The sequence below is a fragment of the Dendrobates tinctorius genome, unplaced genomic scaffold (assembly GCF_039654945.1).
Source record: "Dendrobates tinctorius isolate UK_male_01 unplaced genomic scaffold, ASM3965494v1 ptg000107l, whole genome shotgun sequence".
Classification (NCBI taxonomy): Eukaryota; Metazoa; Chordata; class Amphibia; order Anura; family Dendrobatidae; genus Dendrobates; species Dendrobates tinctorius.
Window position 1 is genome coordinate 15742252 of NW_027361775.1, and position 18254 is coordinate 15760505.

The 18254-nt window shown below is 41.9% G+C and overlaps 1 protein-coding gene across 4 annotated transcripts in view; it reads right to left on the reverse strand.

Moving 5' to 3' along the window:
- Nucleotides 1-468: 468 nt before the first annotated feature.
- Nucleotides 469-18254, reverse strand: part of ARHGEF10 (Rho guanine nucleotide exchange factor 10) — a 291292-nt gene continuing 273506 nt past the window's right edge. For all 4 annotated transcript variants that reach the window (XM_073589190.1, XM_073589191.1, XM_073589188.1 and 1 more), the window contains exons 28-29: nt 10445-10567; nt 469-1712 (exon numbers count right to left, since the gene is read on the reverse strand). In XM_073589190.1, the coding sequence (XP_073445291.1) occupies nt 1201-1712; nt 10445-10567 (635 nt within the window). In that variant the 3' untranslated portion in view covers nt 469-1200. The remainder of the gene's footprint in view (nt 1713-10444; nt 10568-18254) is intronic.

Consider the following 18254-nt stretch of genomic DNA (forward strand, 5'->3'; position numbering starts at 1 on the left):
TCTAAGTGAAACCTAAAAAAAACTTACAGAACAACCATATCACTTCTCGGTGATGTTCATGACATAGGCAGAGTTGTAATGATTATTTAAGATTTGGTTGTCACTTATAAAATAATGAAGCAATAACTGGCACCATAACATGGCAGAAAACACTAATACTCTTAGCCACAGAACTAACCAATGGTAAAATAATCAAAATGTTTGGATATTAGGTCTAATGTATTTGTGGCACATGTCGGATATAAAATGACAAAAATACACAACTGAGTTGACTTGCTGCCCCATTCTGATAATGTATGGCAAATAATGAAATGTATCATATCTGACATTTAGTAGGTGGAATTTTTCTAAAAACGGTGATTGACACACCTCTTTAAGACTAAATTGCATAGAATTAATTGACTGAACTAGAAAGCTGCAGATTTAGTGAGAATATGATATGCCAAACAAGTGTAGAAAAGTCGCATGTTATTTCGTATAAGTCATTTATTAAATTCCCCCCATCATTTTTCTTTCCCCAAAACCTAAAAAGTATTAGCAACATAGAAAGTAATTCACTTAAAGTGTACATCATTAAAAAGTCATCATTAGCCCAGACTATTACAGTTTAACACATCTTTCATTCATATTCACTCATACAGAAGCTAGGCCCATAGACTTTAGTGGTAACACATTGGTTTACGTGCACAGTAACATAATGGCAGACATTCATTTGAGTACTGAGTATCCTGTAAAACGTTTAGGATACATGTTCCATCTTACACAGAGGACAGTTTGTCTTAAGTCCTGTTCGGTTGTGCAAATTTTCTCACATGCAGAATACATATAAAATGGCTTATCATATTCTGGAGTATTACTATTAGTGTACTCATATTCAAGTCTATGACTGTACCTGTAAAAAGAAGACAGCATAAAGCTCATCACGTTAAGAGAAAAGCAACATAAGAAAACGATGATATTTGTGGTTATTAGTGTTCCATAGACATTTACACAGATTGTGTATTGGCGGCAGCATAAATTTCTCATGTGTATGAATATAGGAAAAGATCCAACCCTTATATGAGTAGTATGGATCAAACAAAATGGGAGCAAATTAGGTTATGACGTTTTAGTGTTAACAAGGAGAACTAAAAATGAGAAGGCGCAGATGCAAAATACTGTATGGACTATGGCACGTATTTATTGTGCTCCAGTGTGCCATTAGATATGTAACAATGGGATCTGCCAAACCATAGCAGAAGAAACCGGCTCTTCTTGACGCTGTGGTTTATGTTTCTTGTTTATTCTTCTGTGGCCCTGCCCCCCAGAGATAATCATGACGGAGTCCGCCTTAAACTTCCCTGCTCTTTGTCTTCGGCTGCTTTGTGGTGCTACGCTGGAGTCGCTTAGAAGATCATAGAGAGTGCAATCTTCCCTTCCTAGGTCGTATGAATTAGAGCCATGGGACAGTGTGAGAGAACCAGAAGAGGAAGATAAGTCACTTTTATGTGCAATGGACCCCATGGAGCCCCCAAGCCAAACAGCGGTGTCATTATTGGTGCTGGCCTCCTCATTTTGTATATGAGCAGTACGAGCGTCCTCTGTTTTCTCCTCCGCATTTGAAGTTTGACTCGATCTACTTGGTGTTCTCTTGTGTCTTCTGTGCACAGCAGTAGCCTTTACAAGGAATTTGACAGCACTATGATGTGCATGGTAAGATACCATTCCTCTGCCTGTAAAAAGTAATGAAACGGTTAGCATTGCTCACTATGACATTATACATTCATGCAAGTCTAAGTACACATTAATAACATATTTCCATTCAAGTGTGAATATACACATGTGAAATAAAAATAAACATGTACTGTTGCAATGCCAGGTAGGCTAGGGTTATATACTAGCTCTGCAGGCTTTAATTAGGTGCAGATGGTTAGCTCTGCATGTAAACAGGCTAGGTATTCATCTGAGGCAGTCCGCTCAGGGGGGGTGACCAGACTGGATGTGTTTTGAAGTTAAAAACAAAGAAGCCAGAATCTCTCTCTGAAAAGAGTTTGCACAGGCCGTGAGCAGAAAACCGCAAGTATCAGTGGTTGCTATGGACGAAAGCAGCTTTGTTTGACCAAGCTAGGGCTTGCTCAGTGACGATGAGCAGCCAGGGTCTGTTCTGTTTAGTTAGCATCTGGACAATACTAGGGATTTATGTTTATTAGTTTGCTTTTGTGCTTTGTCATTGGTAAAGTACTGGATAGGAGATATGCATTATTGAGGTTGTTAGTTTCAATAATCTGAACCTAGGTAAAATGCTCCAGCACACTGGAGGTGTTAATCGGCCATTTTGAGGGCTAGGTTTTTGTTTTGTAAACAGTGGAAGAGAGGGTGGAAGGCTATTCACCGTATCTCCATCGCTGGGTGAGGTTTAGGAGGTAAATAGGCAGCCTTCTAAGTCATTCAGTTTTCGGTGTGCTTGCACAAGATAAGATGACAAAGCTGTCCATCACCGAGTCCCAGACATAGGGAGCGAAGGAATCATGACAGTACCCACTCTTCTAGGGGGGGCACAGGACCCCTAGGTTTCCCAGGAAACCTACGATGAAAAGCTCCAACCAAACGAGACAGAACCCAGGATCTCTCCTCGGGTCCGTATTGCCTCCAATGAACAAGATATTGAAGGGAATTTTGGACCCTCCTAGAATTCACGATCCTCTGCACCTCGTACTCCAAACCTCCATCAACACAGACAAGAGAAGGTAGGGAAGAGACAGACATCACCGAACGAACAAACTTCTTTAACAGGGATCTGTTGAAAACATTGGGGACACGAAGTGACTGTGGAAGCTTTAATCTAAAGGCAACTGGATTGACTGCCTCCAGAATCTCATATGAGCCAATAAATTTAGGCCCCAACTTCGCCAAAGGCACTTGTATCCTAATATTCTTGGACGAAAACCAAATTACCAAAAACTTTAAAAGTGAAACCTGCAGAACGATTCCAGTCGGCCTTACGTTTTTGACTAAACTGAGCCACCCCAATATTCCTCTGAACCTCCCTCCAAATATCACCAAGTTTCTGAATGGTCACCTGTACTCTAGAACACCCAGAACTTATCCTAGAAAAAAAAAATCACCCAAATGAGGATAAAAACCATAATTACAAAAAAAAGGAGAGGTTCCAGTGGACTGACTGACCCAACTGTTAAAGATAAACTCAGTGAGAGACAAAAATGAGGACCAGTGCTCCTGCTGAGCCGAAACAAAACATCTTAAACTTTGTTCTACTGATTAATTTATCCTCCTTGTCTTACCATTGGTTTCAGGGTGGTAAGCAGAAGAAAACAACAATTCAATCACTAATTTTCTACAAAATGCCCTGCAGAATTTAGAGACAAATTGCACCCCTCTATCAGATACAATGTTCAAAGGAATGCCATGCAAGCTCACCACGATTGATAAATATGGAAAGCGTTTCAGCATTAGGTAACCCAGATAATGGAATAAAGTGAGCTTCTTTACTGAATCGGTCAACTACCATCCAAATCACAGTTTTCCAATCAGAAAAAGACAAATCAGTAATAAAATCCATGGACAAATGACTACACAGTCTTTCTGGAATAAGCAATGAAGCCAATTCCCCGGCCCGACAGACTTTAGCGCGTGCACAAACCTCACAAACTGATAAAAAAATCTGTAATATTTTTAAGCATGAATGGCCATCAAAAGAGACTAGAAACAGCATTCTGTGTAGCAGTGACCACTGTGTGCCCACTTAAAGGGAATCTGTCACCTATTTTTTCAACTATAAGATGTGGCCACCGCCATCAGGGGCTAAGGCCTGTTTCACACTTCCGTTTTGACAGTCAAAATCCGCCGGATTTGCAAAAAACGGATCCGCCATTTTTTTTTGGCGGATCCGTTTTTTTCCCTATTGATTTGCATTACCGGCAGATCTTGATGGATGGCCATCCGTTGGATCCGTTTTTTTGCGGATCCGTCAATTTTTTTGCATCCGCCGAGATGCCTGGACGGACCATGCAACGTTTTTTGTGCTGCAGGATCCGCATTTTTATAGTGCGCATGCCCGGAGGAATGAAGTCTCAGTCTCTCTCTCCCCCCTTCCCGGGCAGCGGTTCCTTTAAAATTCTTCATTCGGCAGATCCGTCAAAAAAACGGTCCGGTGGCATGCGTTCTCATCAGTTACCAACGGATCCGCTTTCCGCCATTTTGGCGGATTTTAACTGACACAAAAAAACTGATGTGTGAAACAGGCCTTATCTACAGCATTCTGTAATGCTGTAGATAAGCCCCCGATGTAACCTGAAAGAGAAGAAAAACAAGTTATATTATACTCACCCAGGGGCGGTCAGGGTCCGGAGGGTGTCGCGGTCCGGTCTGGCGACTCCCATCTTCTAGCAATGACGTCCTCTTCTTTGCTTCCCGTCATGGCTCCGGCGCACTGCTATGCCCTGTTGAGGGCAGAGGGCAGTGCGCCGGACCGGACCGTGACATCCTCTGGGCCCAGACTGCCCCTGGGTGAGTATAATATAACTTGTTTTTCTTCTCTTTCAGGTTACATCGGGGGGCTACAGCATTACAGAATGATGTAGATAAGCCCCTGATGGCGGTGACCGCATCTTATAGTCGAAAAAATAGGTGACAGATTCCCTTTAAGACGGAATCCTGAAACTCCTACAATAGACTAATCTTAGATACATGGGCAAAAATAATTTAGAATCACAAGTAGTGCATGGGGCTATTGACTGGACCTGACGAATTTCAGCTTCCAATCCTGAGGATACCATAGAAATCACAATTACTAGAGGAAGAATGGAGGTTCTGGAGGAGAAATGGAATCAAGGCTGTGTGACAAAGCGTTAGCCCTATCATTCTTAGACCCAGGTCTGAAAATGATGGAAAATTTGAACCTAAAAAAATATAAATTCCCAACATTATAATTTCATTCAGCAGATGAAAATTTCTAAGAGAAAAATGAACATGGTTGCAAGTTAGTTAGAGTTTTGGAAACTTGAGACAAAACAAACCTTACTCCAACCTCCGAAGCATCTACCTCTACGATGAATGGTTTCTGGAGATCGGGTGAAATCTGATCTGGAGCAGACATGAAGAACTCCTTTAATTTACAGAAAAACCTCTAATAAATTTTCTATAGTAATTGGCAAATCCTAAAAATCGTTGCTTTAAGGTCACAAGGTTAAACCCAAGGAATTATAGCCTGCACTTTCCCAAGGTTCATCTGATACAATGAACCCCATGACTGATATTTCTGGAACAGAAAAAAAGTCAATTTTTCCAATTTAGCAAACAAAAAATTTTCCCTGAGCTTCTGTAAAACAAACTGAACATGCTCGTAGTGTGAATCCAGGGAAAAAAATTAGAATATCATCAAGATATACTACAATAAAACTTCCAATAATATAAGAAATGTCATTTATAAAGTTCTGAAAGACTGAAGGTGCATTGGTTAATCCAAAAAGCATGAAAAGATTTTCAAATAAACCCTCGGAAGTTTAAAAAACACTGTTTTCCACTCATCACCCTTCCGGATAAGTATCAAGTTGTAAGATCCTCTAAGGTCAAGTTTATAAAACTAATTCGCCCCTGTAAGCCGATTATATAGGTTGGGGATGAGTGGAAGTAGTTAAGTATTCTTAACCGTAATGTAGCTTAGTTCATGTAAATTGAGGCAAGGGCGGAGACCGCCCCATCTTTTTTTTTTCCCACAGAAAAGAAACCTCGCAGCTACAGGCGAGGAGGAAGGACAAATATAACCCTTCCTTAAACTTTTGTTTACATATTCTTTCATGGTTGCACGCTCAGGTCCCAACAAATTATACAGGCAGGCTTTAGGCAAATTGGCATTAGTAAAAAGATTTATAGCATAATCATCAGGATGATGGGGAGGTAGTATCTCTGCCTCTTTTTCTGAGAACACATCTCTGAAGTCTTTCATGCACGCCGTCAGACACTCAAGACTAGCGGAGCAAATGTGTGCAGAACTAAGACATTTCTTATGACAGTGGGAACTCCATTTACAATATCCTTCGGACCCAAATCAATAATAGTATTTTTGATGTGCAGTCATGGAAATTACAACACCAACCCAGCAGGTAAATTATCCAACACATAGCAGGACATGGACTCAGATGGAGGAGTTCCCACTCTAAGTGTGAATGCCACCGTTATAAGCTGGACAAATTTCTGAAGTAACAGTGTCTTGTCAATAGTGACAATTTGAATGGATATATCCAATCTAACTGTCCTTAATCCTATTTTAAGAACCAATCCAGAATCAATGAAATTGGCGGCAAACCCACAGTCAATGAAACAAGAGCAGATAACCCACAGGTTCTTAAAACAAATTTCTGAGTCTAAGTCTTCAATCATCAGCCAGACTTAGACATTTCCCGGTGGCTTGCTTGTTTGAGGGTGTAAGGAGCATTCTTTGAGAAAATGTCCATGACGACCACAATTAAGCAGCGTCCAAGATCATGCCAGCGCCTCTCCACGATCCGAGAGCAGTATAACCTCAATTGGTTACATCTCTGCTAAGTGAACAGACTCGGGCAGGATGACCAAAACCCCTTGTCGTTTATCATGTCTCTCCCAAATTCTGTGATCCATTCAAATGGCCTGAGTCATGGCTTCCCCACCAGGGAACAGGGTGGAGTAAGCAGAGCCAGAGCATCATTAAGAGTATCCAAAAAGCTATGGTGAAACTGACACCTGAGGGCTGCATTATTCCACAGAACCTTAGAGGACCATTGTCGGAACTCAGAATTATAGTAATCTGTGGTGCGGCCCTCCTGCATCAGGATCATGATCTTTGCCTATGCGACCTAGACAACTGCAGCTTCATCATAAATCATCCCTAAGGCATCAAAAAAGGCATCAACGGGAGACCGTTCTGGGACTAGTGTTGACAAAGAGAATGCCTAAGTCTGAGGAACTCCTCGCAATAGGGACATGAATATCCTACCCGTTGGGACTCCTCCTTGAAGACCGAGGACGTAAGGTAAAAAACAGTCTGCAGCTCTCCCCAAGTACACTAAACTGCAGACTTATGAATTCCCCCAGTGCACGCACTGTGTGCTGAGGGGATATGTTAGTTTCAGACGCGGAACCAGAGGGTATGTATACATTATACAGTACATACCCCTGACCAGTGGGCACGGCTTCGCTCTCCATACACTTGTATTGAGCCAAAGCTGAGCCCCATCTACTGACGCGGTCGTCTAGTAGGTGTGGTCAACTAGAGGGCGCGACCTTTTTCCATAAAAGTGTATGGAGAGCGAAGCCACTCCCACTGGCCTAGGATATGTATAACTCATACATACCCTTCCGGTCTCAGGTTTGAAACCGGCGAATCCCCGTAGCGCACAGTGCTTGCACTGGGGGGATTCATAAGTCTGCAGTCACGCAGACTGACTGCCGACTTATCTGTTTTGACAACCACTTTAAAAACAAAGTTTTGAAAAACAAAAGGGCCTCTATGAATTGAATGTTTACAAATATAATTACTCTGAGAAGCCAATAAAAGTATCACTCCTGGAATATTTTTTTTTTTTTTTTTAAATAAAAGATATTTACACAGAAAAACAAGATAAAAAGAACACATTCATAAAAAAATAAAAGCAGCTTGACTGTCCTGAAAAACAGAGCAAAGCAAAACAATGACAATGTAAAAAGATCAAGTTCATCAGGTTTCCGATGTTCTGAGTTGCAAGACAAATAAAGTTGGTGAGAGATTCCATTAAATTGGCAGAGTTATCTGCTCACAGGATAAACACTGAGCCCATGTTTTTAGCTTCACCCACAGATGTGTGAATTTGTCGTCCAAATCATTTCCATTTCCAGCACAGGATTTCTGCGAAAAGGTTCAGATGAGCTGATTCCTAACACCAGGCACAGGACAACTTGTAGAAGCGTTTTAGTGAATTTTTCTCTAAAATTATATTTTCACCTTGGATCTATTACTCTAGGGATGGGCAATTAATTTTCGTGAGCGGCCACATGAAAGATTGTGACTGTTGTGGAGGGCCGAACCAATAGGCTGAAATTGTGCTCAATATTAACATATTAATAATAATTATAATTATATTACTTAATATGGAGCAGAAGTAAGTATGAGGACATCCCCTATATACAGTATGAGCCCGAACACAGCACCGTATATATCGTAAAAGCACACAGTCCCCTATACAAAGTATGAGCCCCTACATAGCCTTCTATATACAATATGAGCTCCTACTTAGCCTCCATATATACAGTGTGAGCCACAAGTGTCCTCCAAATATATAGTATGAGCCCCACGTGGACTGCATATCTACAGTGTGAGCCCCATGTGGCTTCCTAAATACATACAAATATCCCATACACATGAAAAAAAAACAAAACACTCTCACCCTCACTCTCGTCCCCCCCCCGATGTTCTGCTCCTGTCCCCTGTGCACCAAGTCTCAGCAGCAGCGCAATGAAATGATGTCAACAAGTCTGCTGTCTCACATGCTGATTGGTGGAAGATGGAGACAGTGGCCTAGTCCTGCAGCAATGTATTCACCCCTGTCTGCATACTGAGGATGCAGTCAGTGGTGACAGCAGGAGCCGGATGGCAGGGTACAGTCCGTGGGCCATTGTTTCAGCCCATCAGCTGTCTTGGGCCACAGTTTTCCCAGGTCTGTATTAATTGGTTTACGGCAACAGGTTATACACTCACTGGCCACTTTATTAGGTACACCTGTCCAACTGTGTGTTAAGACTTAATTTCTAATCAGCCAATCACATGGCGGCAACTCAGTGCATTTAGGCATGTAGACATGGTCAAGACAATCTCCTGCAGTTCAAACCGAGCATCAGTATGGGGAAGAAAGGTGATTTGAGTGCCTTTGAACGTGGCATGATTGTTGGTGCCAGAAGGGCTGGTCTGAGTATTTCAGAAACTGCTGATCTACTGGGATTTTCACGCACAACCATCTCTAGGGTTTACAGAGAATGGTCCGAAAAAGAAAAAAAATCCAGTGAGCGGCAGTTTTGTGGCCGGAAATGCCTTGTTGATGCCAGAGGTCAGAGGAGAATGGGCAGACTGGTTCGAGCTGATAGAAAGGCAACAGTGACTCAAATTGCCACCCGTTACAACCAAGGTAGGCAGAAGAGCATCTCTGAACGCACAGTGCGTCGAACTTTGAGGCAGATGGGCTACAGCAGCAGAAGACCACACTGGGTACCACTCCTCTCAGCTAAGAACAGGAAACTGAGGCTACAATTTGCACAAGCTCATCGAAATTGGACAGTAGAAGATTGGAAAAACGTTGCCTGGTCTGATGAGTCTCGATTTCTGCTGCGACATTCGGATGGTAGGGTCAGAATTTGGCGTAAACAACATGAAAGCATGGATCCATCCTGCCTTGTATCAACGGTTCAGGTTGGTGGTGGTGGTGTCATGGTGAGGGGAATTTTTTCTTGGCACTCTTTGGGCCCCTTGGTACCAATTGAGCATCGTTGCAACGCCACAGCCTACCTGAGTATTGTTGCTGACCATGTCCATCCCTTTATGACCACAATGTGCCCAACATCTGATGGCTACTTTCAGCAGGATAATGCGCCATGTCATAAAGCTCGAATCATCTCAGATTGGTTTCTTGAACATGACAATGAGTTCACTGTACTCAAATGGCCTCCTCAGTCACCAGATCTCAATCCAATAGAGCATCTTTGGGATGTGGTGGAACGGGAGATTCGCATCAGGGATGTGCAGCCGACAAATCTGCGCCAACTGTGTGATGCCATCATGTCAATATGGTCCAAAATCTCTGAGGAATGCTTCCAGCACCTTGTTGAATCTCTGCCACGAAGAATTGAGGCAGTTCTGAAGGCAAAAGGGGGTCCAACCCCTTACTAGCATGGTGTACCTAATAAAGTGGCCAGTGAGTGTACACTTAGGGTGGTTTTACACTTGCCGCATTTTTTGAGGTCTGTTACTGCGGCCCATTTTTGCGTGCCGTATCGCCGCATTTTTTTGTGGTGTAATGCAATAACAGGCCACAAAAAATGTTTGCGGATCAACGTTTCCCCCCCCCAATGCTATGGAAAAAAAAAAAAGCAAAACCTCTGGTTTGTTTTTGCGGCCCCGTTGATTTAAATGGGCGCCATGTCCGTACGCCGTAAAAAAATATTTAGCAAGCTCGATAATTTTCACAGCCGTATGGCACATCATTGAATTTTTGTGGGCCGATTTTGCGGCCCCATAGAAATGCATTGGGGCCACAAAATTGACCCGCAAAAATACGGTAAGTGTAAAACCACCCTTACTATACCATGTGAAACAGCAATAAAAACCTAAAATTGATTTTACCAACATATGTAGTACAAAGTGTAAATGCATACCTATACTCCAGCTTAGTTTTTTTGGGGATTTTTTTACAATATTTTTTATTTTTCTCTAGATAATACTTACCGGTTACTTTTGGGATTCCTTGTAGACGGGGGACAGGAAACGCTACAATGACACCGAGATTTGTTCCAACCATTAGCAATCCATGACAAACCAGCAAGCTAGTTACAGACACACGTTGCTGTCCTGAAATTATGGGGGGAAAAAAGAAACAAAAAAATGAAATAACTATTGTCAGTAGGACATTTTAAAAAAAGAAAGAAAAATAACATAATGTACAATCTGGAATCATCATTGGTGCCAGAAAGAGCTGCAGGGTAAATAAGAATTTTATATCAAAAGAATTATTAACTTTGAATCAATACAAGAACATTATTTAAAAATATAGTTTAGCAGTTTTAACCGTCTATTGCAGACATCATGAGGTGTATTTTCCCAAAATGACAAACTATCCGCTAACCATTGGATAGGAGTGTAAGGGATAACTTGTTTATTCCTGTGGGTCCAACCTCTGGGATACCCAGAAATCCCAAGAATGTGGCTCTATAAAAACACAGTCATGTATATAGCAGTGGTGAGTGAGCATGTTTGGCCTCCGCTACACCAACTAGAAATGTAGAAATGGGATTGGCAAAAGTAACAGAGTATTGTACAACACTTTCTACAGCAGGCCCACAGATAATGAATACCTGCATATAAAACATCAAAAACTTTACTTTTCTGATTTATGATAGTTATTATGATGTAACTACCTAAAGCTCTCAAAGTTTGCAAATATAAGCTTTCGGAGAGTAAGCATGCGCACCTTTGCTCCATTGAAGACGTGGCTCTAACGAGTACGTTCTCAAAATCACAGAGACTCCCAGCAGCCAGCAAGTTATCGCCTATCCAACAGAGAGGATAAATTGCGGCTTGCCCTGTAATGTTCAGAAAGTAGCAGCAGATACCAGCACTTCCATGTCAATATAATAGCGCTATTCCTGATGTTTGACCACCAGGTGTAGTGGTCTTTTACATGGTTTTACAGGGAGCGATTACCAAAGGAGAGAAGGAAAAGCTTCATTAAAAAAAAGACTTGACTGGGAGAACTAGACAATAGGTAGGTTGCAGAAAGTCGAAAACTGTTTCTTTTTTCTTGGGGGGGGGGGGGGGTTAGGGGGGGGAAAGGTCCCATTGGAAAAAAAATGATTGAGCTCACAAGAGAAAGACTCATAACAAATTTACAGTTTTGGTTGTTAAAATGAGAATAAAGAAACAACTCAAAATGTGCAAAAATACATTTCTATTATTTTAAAAAATTATATCAGTGATGAATATAGTCCTCTTTTTCAACAACAGTCACAAATTTTTGACATTTCAGAGTCAGCCAAATCTTTTTTTGCCCATTTTACCTAAAACAAGCTGCCTAACAATTCTGCACAACTTGATAAAGGATAATGCTATCCTTAGGCCTCCCTCCCTCTCATTACACAATAATTTTGGTTCATTCAATAAGCTTCAAGTTTTTACAGCTTGGAGGTGTTAAAGGGAGTCTCTCACCCCATTTTTGGCCTATCAGTTGCGGCCACAGCCATCAGGGGCTTATCTACAGTATTCTGTAATGCTGTAGATAAGCCCCCGATGTAACCTGAAAGATAAGAAAAACGAGTTAGATTATACTCACCCTGGTGTTCGGTCCGGTCCAATGGGTGTCGCCGTCCCAACCGGCGCCTCCCATCTTCATATGATGATGTCTTCCTCCTTGCTTCTCCCTCGGCTCCTGCGCAGGCGTACTTTATCTGCCCTGTTGAGGGCAGAGCAGAGTACTGCAGTGCGCAGGCGCCGGACGGCTCTGACCTTTCCCGGCGCCTGCGCACTGCAGTACTTTACTCTGCCCTCAACAGGGCAGATAAAGTACGCCTGCACCGGAGCCGAGGGAGAAGCAAGGAAGAGGACAACGTATGAAGATGGGAGGCACCGGACCACGACACCCACCGCACCCGACTCCGCCCCCTGGTGAGTATAATCTAACGTGTTTTTCTCATCTTTCAGGTTTCATCGGTGGCTTATCTACAGCATTACAGAATGCTGTAGATAAGCCCCTGATGGCGGTGGCCCCAGCTTATGGGGCAAAAATGGGGTGACAGATTCCCTTTAAAATATGCATATTAAAATAATATAGTCAAAATATTCAAATACCTATTAATTACCTAGTATATCTTATTCTAAGCCACATAAATCTTCATATGCATGGCAATTATCTGATACTAACCACTTACTGACAAAGCCAATTTGGTACTTAATGACCAAGCCAATTTTTTTAAATTCTGACCACTGCCACTTTATGAGGTTATAGCTTTGGCACACTATACCACGGATTTTAAGATTGTTTTTTTCGGGAAATATTGGACTTCATTTTAGTGGTAAAATTTCTTCGATATGACTTGCGTTTATTTATGAAAAAAACGGAAATTTGGCAAATATTTTGAAATATAGCAATTTTCAAACTTTTAATTTTGTGCCTTTTAATCAGAGAGCATTATCGCCCAAAATAGTTAATAAATAAAACTTCCCACGTCGACTTTACATCAGCACAAATTTTGCAAATTTTTTTTTTGTTAGGACGTTATAAAAGGGTTAAAAGTTGACCAGCGATTTCTCATTTTTCCAACAAAATTTACAAAACCATTTTTTTAGGGACCACCTCACATTTGAAGTGCATTTGGGGGGGTCAATATAACAGAAAATACCCAAAAGTGACAACATTCTAAAAACTAAACCCCTCAAGGTGCGCTAAATGACATTCAAGAAGTTTATTAACCCTTGTGGTGCTTCACAAGTACTAAAGCAACGTGGAAGGAAAAACAAATATTTTACTTTTTTCACAAAAAACTTACTTTGGAACCAAACTTATTTTATTTTCACAAGGATATCAGGAGAAAATGGACCAGAAAATTTGTTGTGAAATTTGTCCTGAGTACGCCGATACCTGGATGGCTGGAATCAATGGCGGGCGCCTTGTCGCATTTGGAGATCCCCTGATGAACCTAGACAGTGGAAACCCCCCCTTTGATAAGCGATGGTCCGACACGGTGGAATTAAACTCTGCACATGTCGCTGCTGCCATGCCACAGCCGCTGCAATGAGCCCTGATGCAGTATGTCCTTTTGCATAGTCTGGGACAACGCAGTCCGGACATGGTGCAAATCACACTTGCGGAGTGGGCACAGGTGAAGGACCTCTGCACCCTTCCGCACAGTTTTGAAATGGTTACCAAGATGGTTAGCGTCGACTATGCCATCATCAGCATCACTATTCCAGTCATTTACATACTGGAGCACACTTTGAATAGGCTGCATGAGGAGGTGATGGTCCCACAGAAAGAGTTGGAAGCAGGAGGAGGATACGGAAGGGATAACAATATCTCAAATTTCTAGACTGTCATTGCACAGGCAGGTGCCATGGGAGGGTTGTTTACAACGATCAACAGGGGGCTCACCAACAGACAAACAGTTAGTGAAGATGCAGGAGCCAAGGAACAAATTGAGGAGGATGAGGTGATGGATGTGCAACAGTCAGTAGATGAAGAGTATAATGATATGCTCTCTGTTGTCCGATGTTGGCGGGAGGGGACAGGGATAGCAATCTTCAGTGTTTCCCCGCCTCCAACACAGCATGGACCTCATTGACCCGACATATGAGCGCCTTCTTGCTAAAACACGATACCCATATTCTTAGGGTTAGAAATAATGCTGACTACTGGGTTGCCACTCTGTTAGATCCACAGTACGAGAGTAAATTTAGCCAGATGCTTCTCCCCCTAGAAAAGGATGCACACATGCTGGAGTATCTAAATACGCTTTGTGATGTACCAACTAGTGGTATTATGAGAGACAGGTATGTATCCCACAGACAGAGGTCTGCTGTGATTTAAATCCAGGACAGTTGGCTGGGTCTTGTTGTAACACAAACCTGTATATTTTATTAGGGTGTGTTCCTGTGATGTCAGAAAGGTCCTATATGCTTCCTGGTGGCACCACATGGGAGGAAATAGGCCACGTGTGAGTCAGTAGCTTCCTGGACTTTCAGGAGCTCCAGCGGGTCTGGACTTGTGACAGGACCAATATGAAGCCAGAATGGGAAGCCTGAAAAACTGTTAAGCAGGTAACCCAGAGCATGGAGAATTGTGTGCACTGACGGGTGTCAGTTATGGAACTGTGCGGACATAGTGGTTTATGATGGTGTAATAAACCATAAATGGATGTATTTACATGGAGACTATTGCCGTGTGTTTAAATATCGCTGCTAAGTGAATGTACCCCAACCTGCTTAGTGATTGCTACGTCACAGCTTGTAGACAAGCTTAAGAGTGGTTTTCCCCATGACAGCAGTGAGGTACACAGTGTGCATCCCAGTTGTAGACATCCAATCCCTGGAACGTCAAGTCGTCATCACCAAAACATTAGCAGGGGCAGCAGTGTAAGTGGCATAAGCAATTTCTGTGAGTCATTTAACACATTTTTTTTAAATCAGCCCATGCACCAGCAGAACAGAATACAAGTCTGTCACGTTGTGAACGACTGGAGAGCATGATGCAGGAGTATCAGGAGTTCAATATCAATGCCATTGGGTGGTTTGGACCCTTTTACATTTTGGTCTTCAAAAATGGAAGCGTGGCCTGAGATTGCCTGTCTTGCCTTGGAGGTTTTGTCATGCCTAGCATCCTCTCAGAACGTGTCTTCAGCGCTGCTGGTGGTATCCTGATGGATAAGCACATCCGGCTGTACCCTCAAAGTGTAGACCATCTAACTCTCACTAAAATGAACAAGTCATGGATCTCCAATGACTTTTACACCCCAGTCAGATTGGGCAGACTAGGCAATGGTGTCGTTTTTAGTGTCATGTATTGATCTCGCGTTATTGCAGTCTGTGCCATCTTTGTGGTGTCTTCGGTGCCTGCTATTGCTACTACTGCTGTTACAAACAATTTTATGAAATGTGGAGACACTAAGTTCGGTCTCCATCTGGTGGGTTGTAAGTAGGTCTCCCAGACAGGCAGGCCTGCAATTACTTTGTCAACTACCTGTGTTACTTTCCTTACATTTTTCTTCTAATATTACTGTATGAAACTGATGTTTGTGCTATCTGAGTGTGGCTGGAATAAATAAAAAAAAATTTGGAGGTGTTGCATGAGGTGTGAGGTCTCCCAGCTAAGAAGGCTAACTCCACTCCCATATCCACCAGGTCCTCATTAAATCTTAAATTCCAAGCTGTAAATGCTGGCCCAGAGCCTGATACCTCATGCATGGCCTATGGCTGACTTCTTGTGTGCCAACATAACAGGTTCTACTGTGGGCCAATTGATCAGTCAACTACCTGTGTTACGATTCTTACATTTTTCTATCAATAGTGGTCTAAAAAAAAACCTGATCTGTGTGCCATTTGATTGTGGTTGGAATAAAAAAATTGGAGGTGTTACAAGATGTATAAGGTCTCCCAGATAAGAAGGCTTACACCGCTCCCTTATCCACCTCATTGAATCTTCAATTCCAAGCTGTAAGTGCTTGGCCAGACCAAGATACCTCATGCATGGCCGGCCCATGGCTGACTGCTGCTGTGCCATTTGCAAAATTCTACTGTGGTTCAACTGACACTTTTCCTGGTGTCTTCCCCTAATTTTAGATGTTTGGGAAGCTTTTTGTTACCCTTTTAGGTGTTGTCTATGCATTTTGTTTGCCTCCCATTGAATCTAATAGGGTTCGGTACGTGTGGCGAATGAAGGTCCGTTCGGCAAATCCGAACCCAACTTGAAAGGTTCACTCATCTCTAGTGATTACTCACATAAGCCAATCTGAAAAGGCAGAGCAGAGGCAAAGGGATGGCGGGAGCAGCAACTTGAACCAATGATGAAATAGGTGTGTTTCAGACCAAGACTCCTCATAGATATTGTAGCTAAGCTACAATAACATATCGCAGCTCTGCCCAAATGCCGCACAGCAAAAAAACAGCCAAACAGCAAGATTTAAGGAAAACAAATTGAAGGTAATCATTCCCAGTATGTAAGGTACTGACATACATATAGGCTCATGACTAGTCAGTCTATTTGAACCATTTACATGTGCTTCTCAAAAAATTAGAATATCATCAAAAAGTTAATTTATTTCAGTTCTTCAATACAAATAGTGAAACTCATTATATAGAGTCATTACAAACAGAGTCCTCTATTTCATGTGTTTATTTCTGGTAATGTTGATGATTATGGCTTACAGCCAATGAAAACCCAAAAGTCATTATCTCAGTAAATTAGAATACTTTATAACACCAGCTTGAAAAATGATTTTAAAATCAGAAATGTTGGCCTACTGAAATGTATGTTCAGTAAATCCCCGCAATACTTGGTCGGTGCTCCTTTTGCATCAATTACTGCATCAATGTGGCGTGGCATGGAGTCTATCAGCCTGTGGCACTGCTGAGGTGTTATGGAACTCCTGTTTGCTTTGATAGCAGCCTTCAGCTCGTCTGAATTGTTGGGTCCGGTGTCTCATCTTCCTCTTGTCAATACCCCACGGATTCTCGATGGGGTTAAGGTCAGGCGAGCTTGCTGGCCAATCAAGCACAGTGATACTGTTGTTTTTAAACGAGGTATTGGTACTTTTGGCAGTGTGGACATGTGCCAAGTCCTGCTGGAGAATGAAATTTAAATCTCCAAAAAGCTTGTCAGCAGAGGGAAGCATGAAGTGCTCTAAAATTTCCTGGGAGACGGCTGTGCTGACTTTGGTCTTGATAAAACACAGTGGACCAGTAGATGATATGGCTCCCCAAACCATCACTGACTGTGGAAACTACACATTAGACCTCAAGCAGATTGGATTGTGTGCATCTACACTCTTCCTCCAGACTCTGGGACCTTGATTTCCAAATAAAATTCAAAATTTACTTTCATCTCAAAACACCTTGGACCACTGAGCAACAATCCAGTTCTTTTTCTCCTTGGCCCAGGAAAGACGCTTCTGTCGTTGTCTATTGATCATGAGTGGCTTGACACAAGGAATGCGACACTTGCACCCCATGTGTCCTGGATACGTCTGTGTCGTGGCGGCTCTTGAAGCAATGACTCCAGCGGCAGTCCACTCCTTATGAGTCTCACCTAAATTTTTGAATGGCCTTTATGTAACAATCCTTTCAAGGCTGCGGTTATCCTGGTTGCTTATGCACCTTTTTCTACCACACTTTTTCCTTCCACTCAACTTTCCATTAATATGCTTGGATACAGAACTCTGAACAGCCAGCAATGACCTTTTTTTGTGGCATACCCTCCTTGAGGAGTGTGTCAATGACTGCCTTCTGAACATCTGTCAAGTTAGCAGTCTTCCCCATGATTGTGGAGCCGCACTGAAACATACTAAGAGACCTTTTTAAATGCTTAAGAAGCCTTTGCAGGTGTTTTTTTTAATTATTCTAATTTACTGAGATAATGACTTTTGGATTTTTATTAGCTATAAGCCATAATCATCAACATTAACAGAAAAAAACACTTGAAATAGATCGCTCTGTTTGTAATGACTCTATACAATATATTAGTTTCACTTTTTGTATTGAAGAACTGAAATAAATTAACTTTTTGATGATATTCTAATTTTGTGAGAAGCACTTGTAGGGTTGCAATACAATGTATTGAGATATTAGTGTCTTAATATTAAACACTTTTTTTTGTAATAAAAAGATTCATGGTTCTACAAACTAAAACAAACAACATAGAAATGAACACCACTGAAATACAAAACCATGGCAGGAATTCTGATTCACATTGTGGAAGCCACAAAGAAGAGAGCAGCTGATATTAATACAACTCCTACGCTAATATATTGAGTAAAATTATAGAGGAATCTTTTTC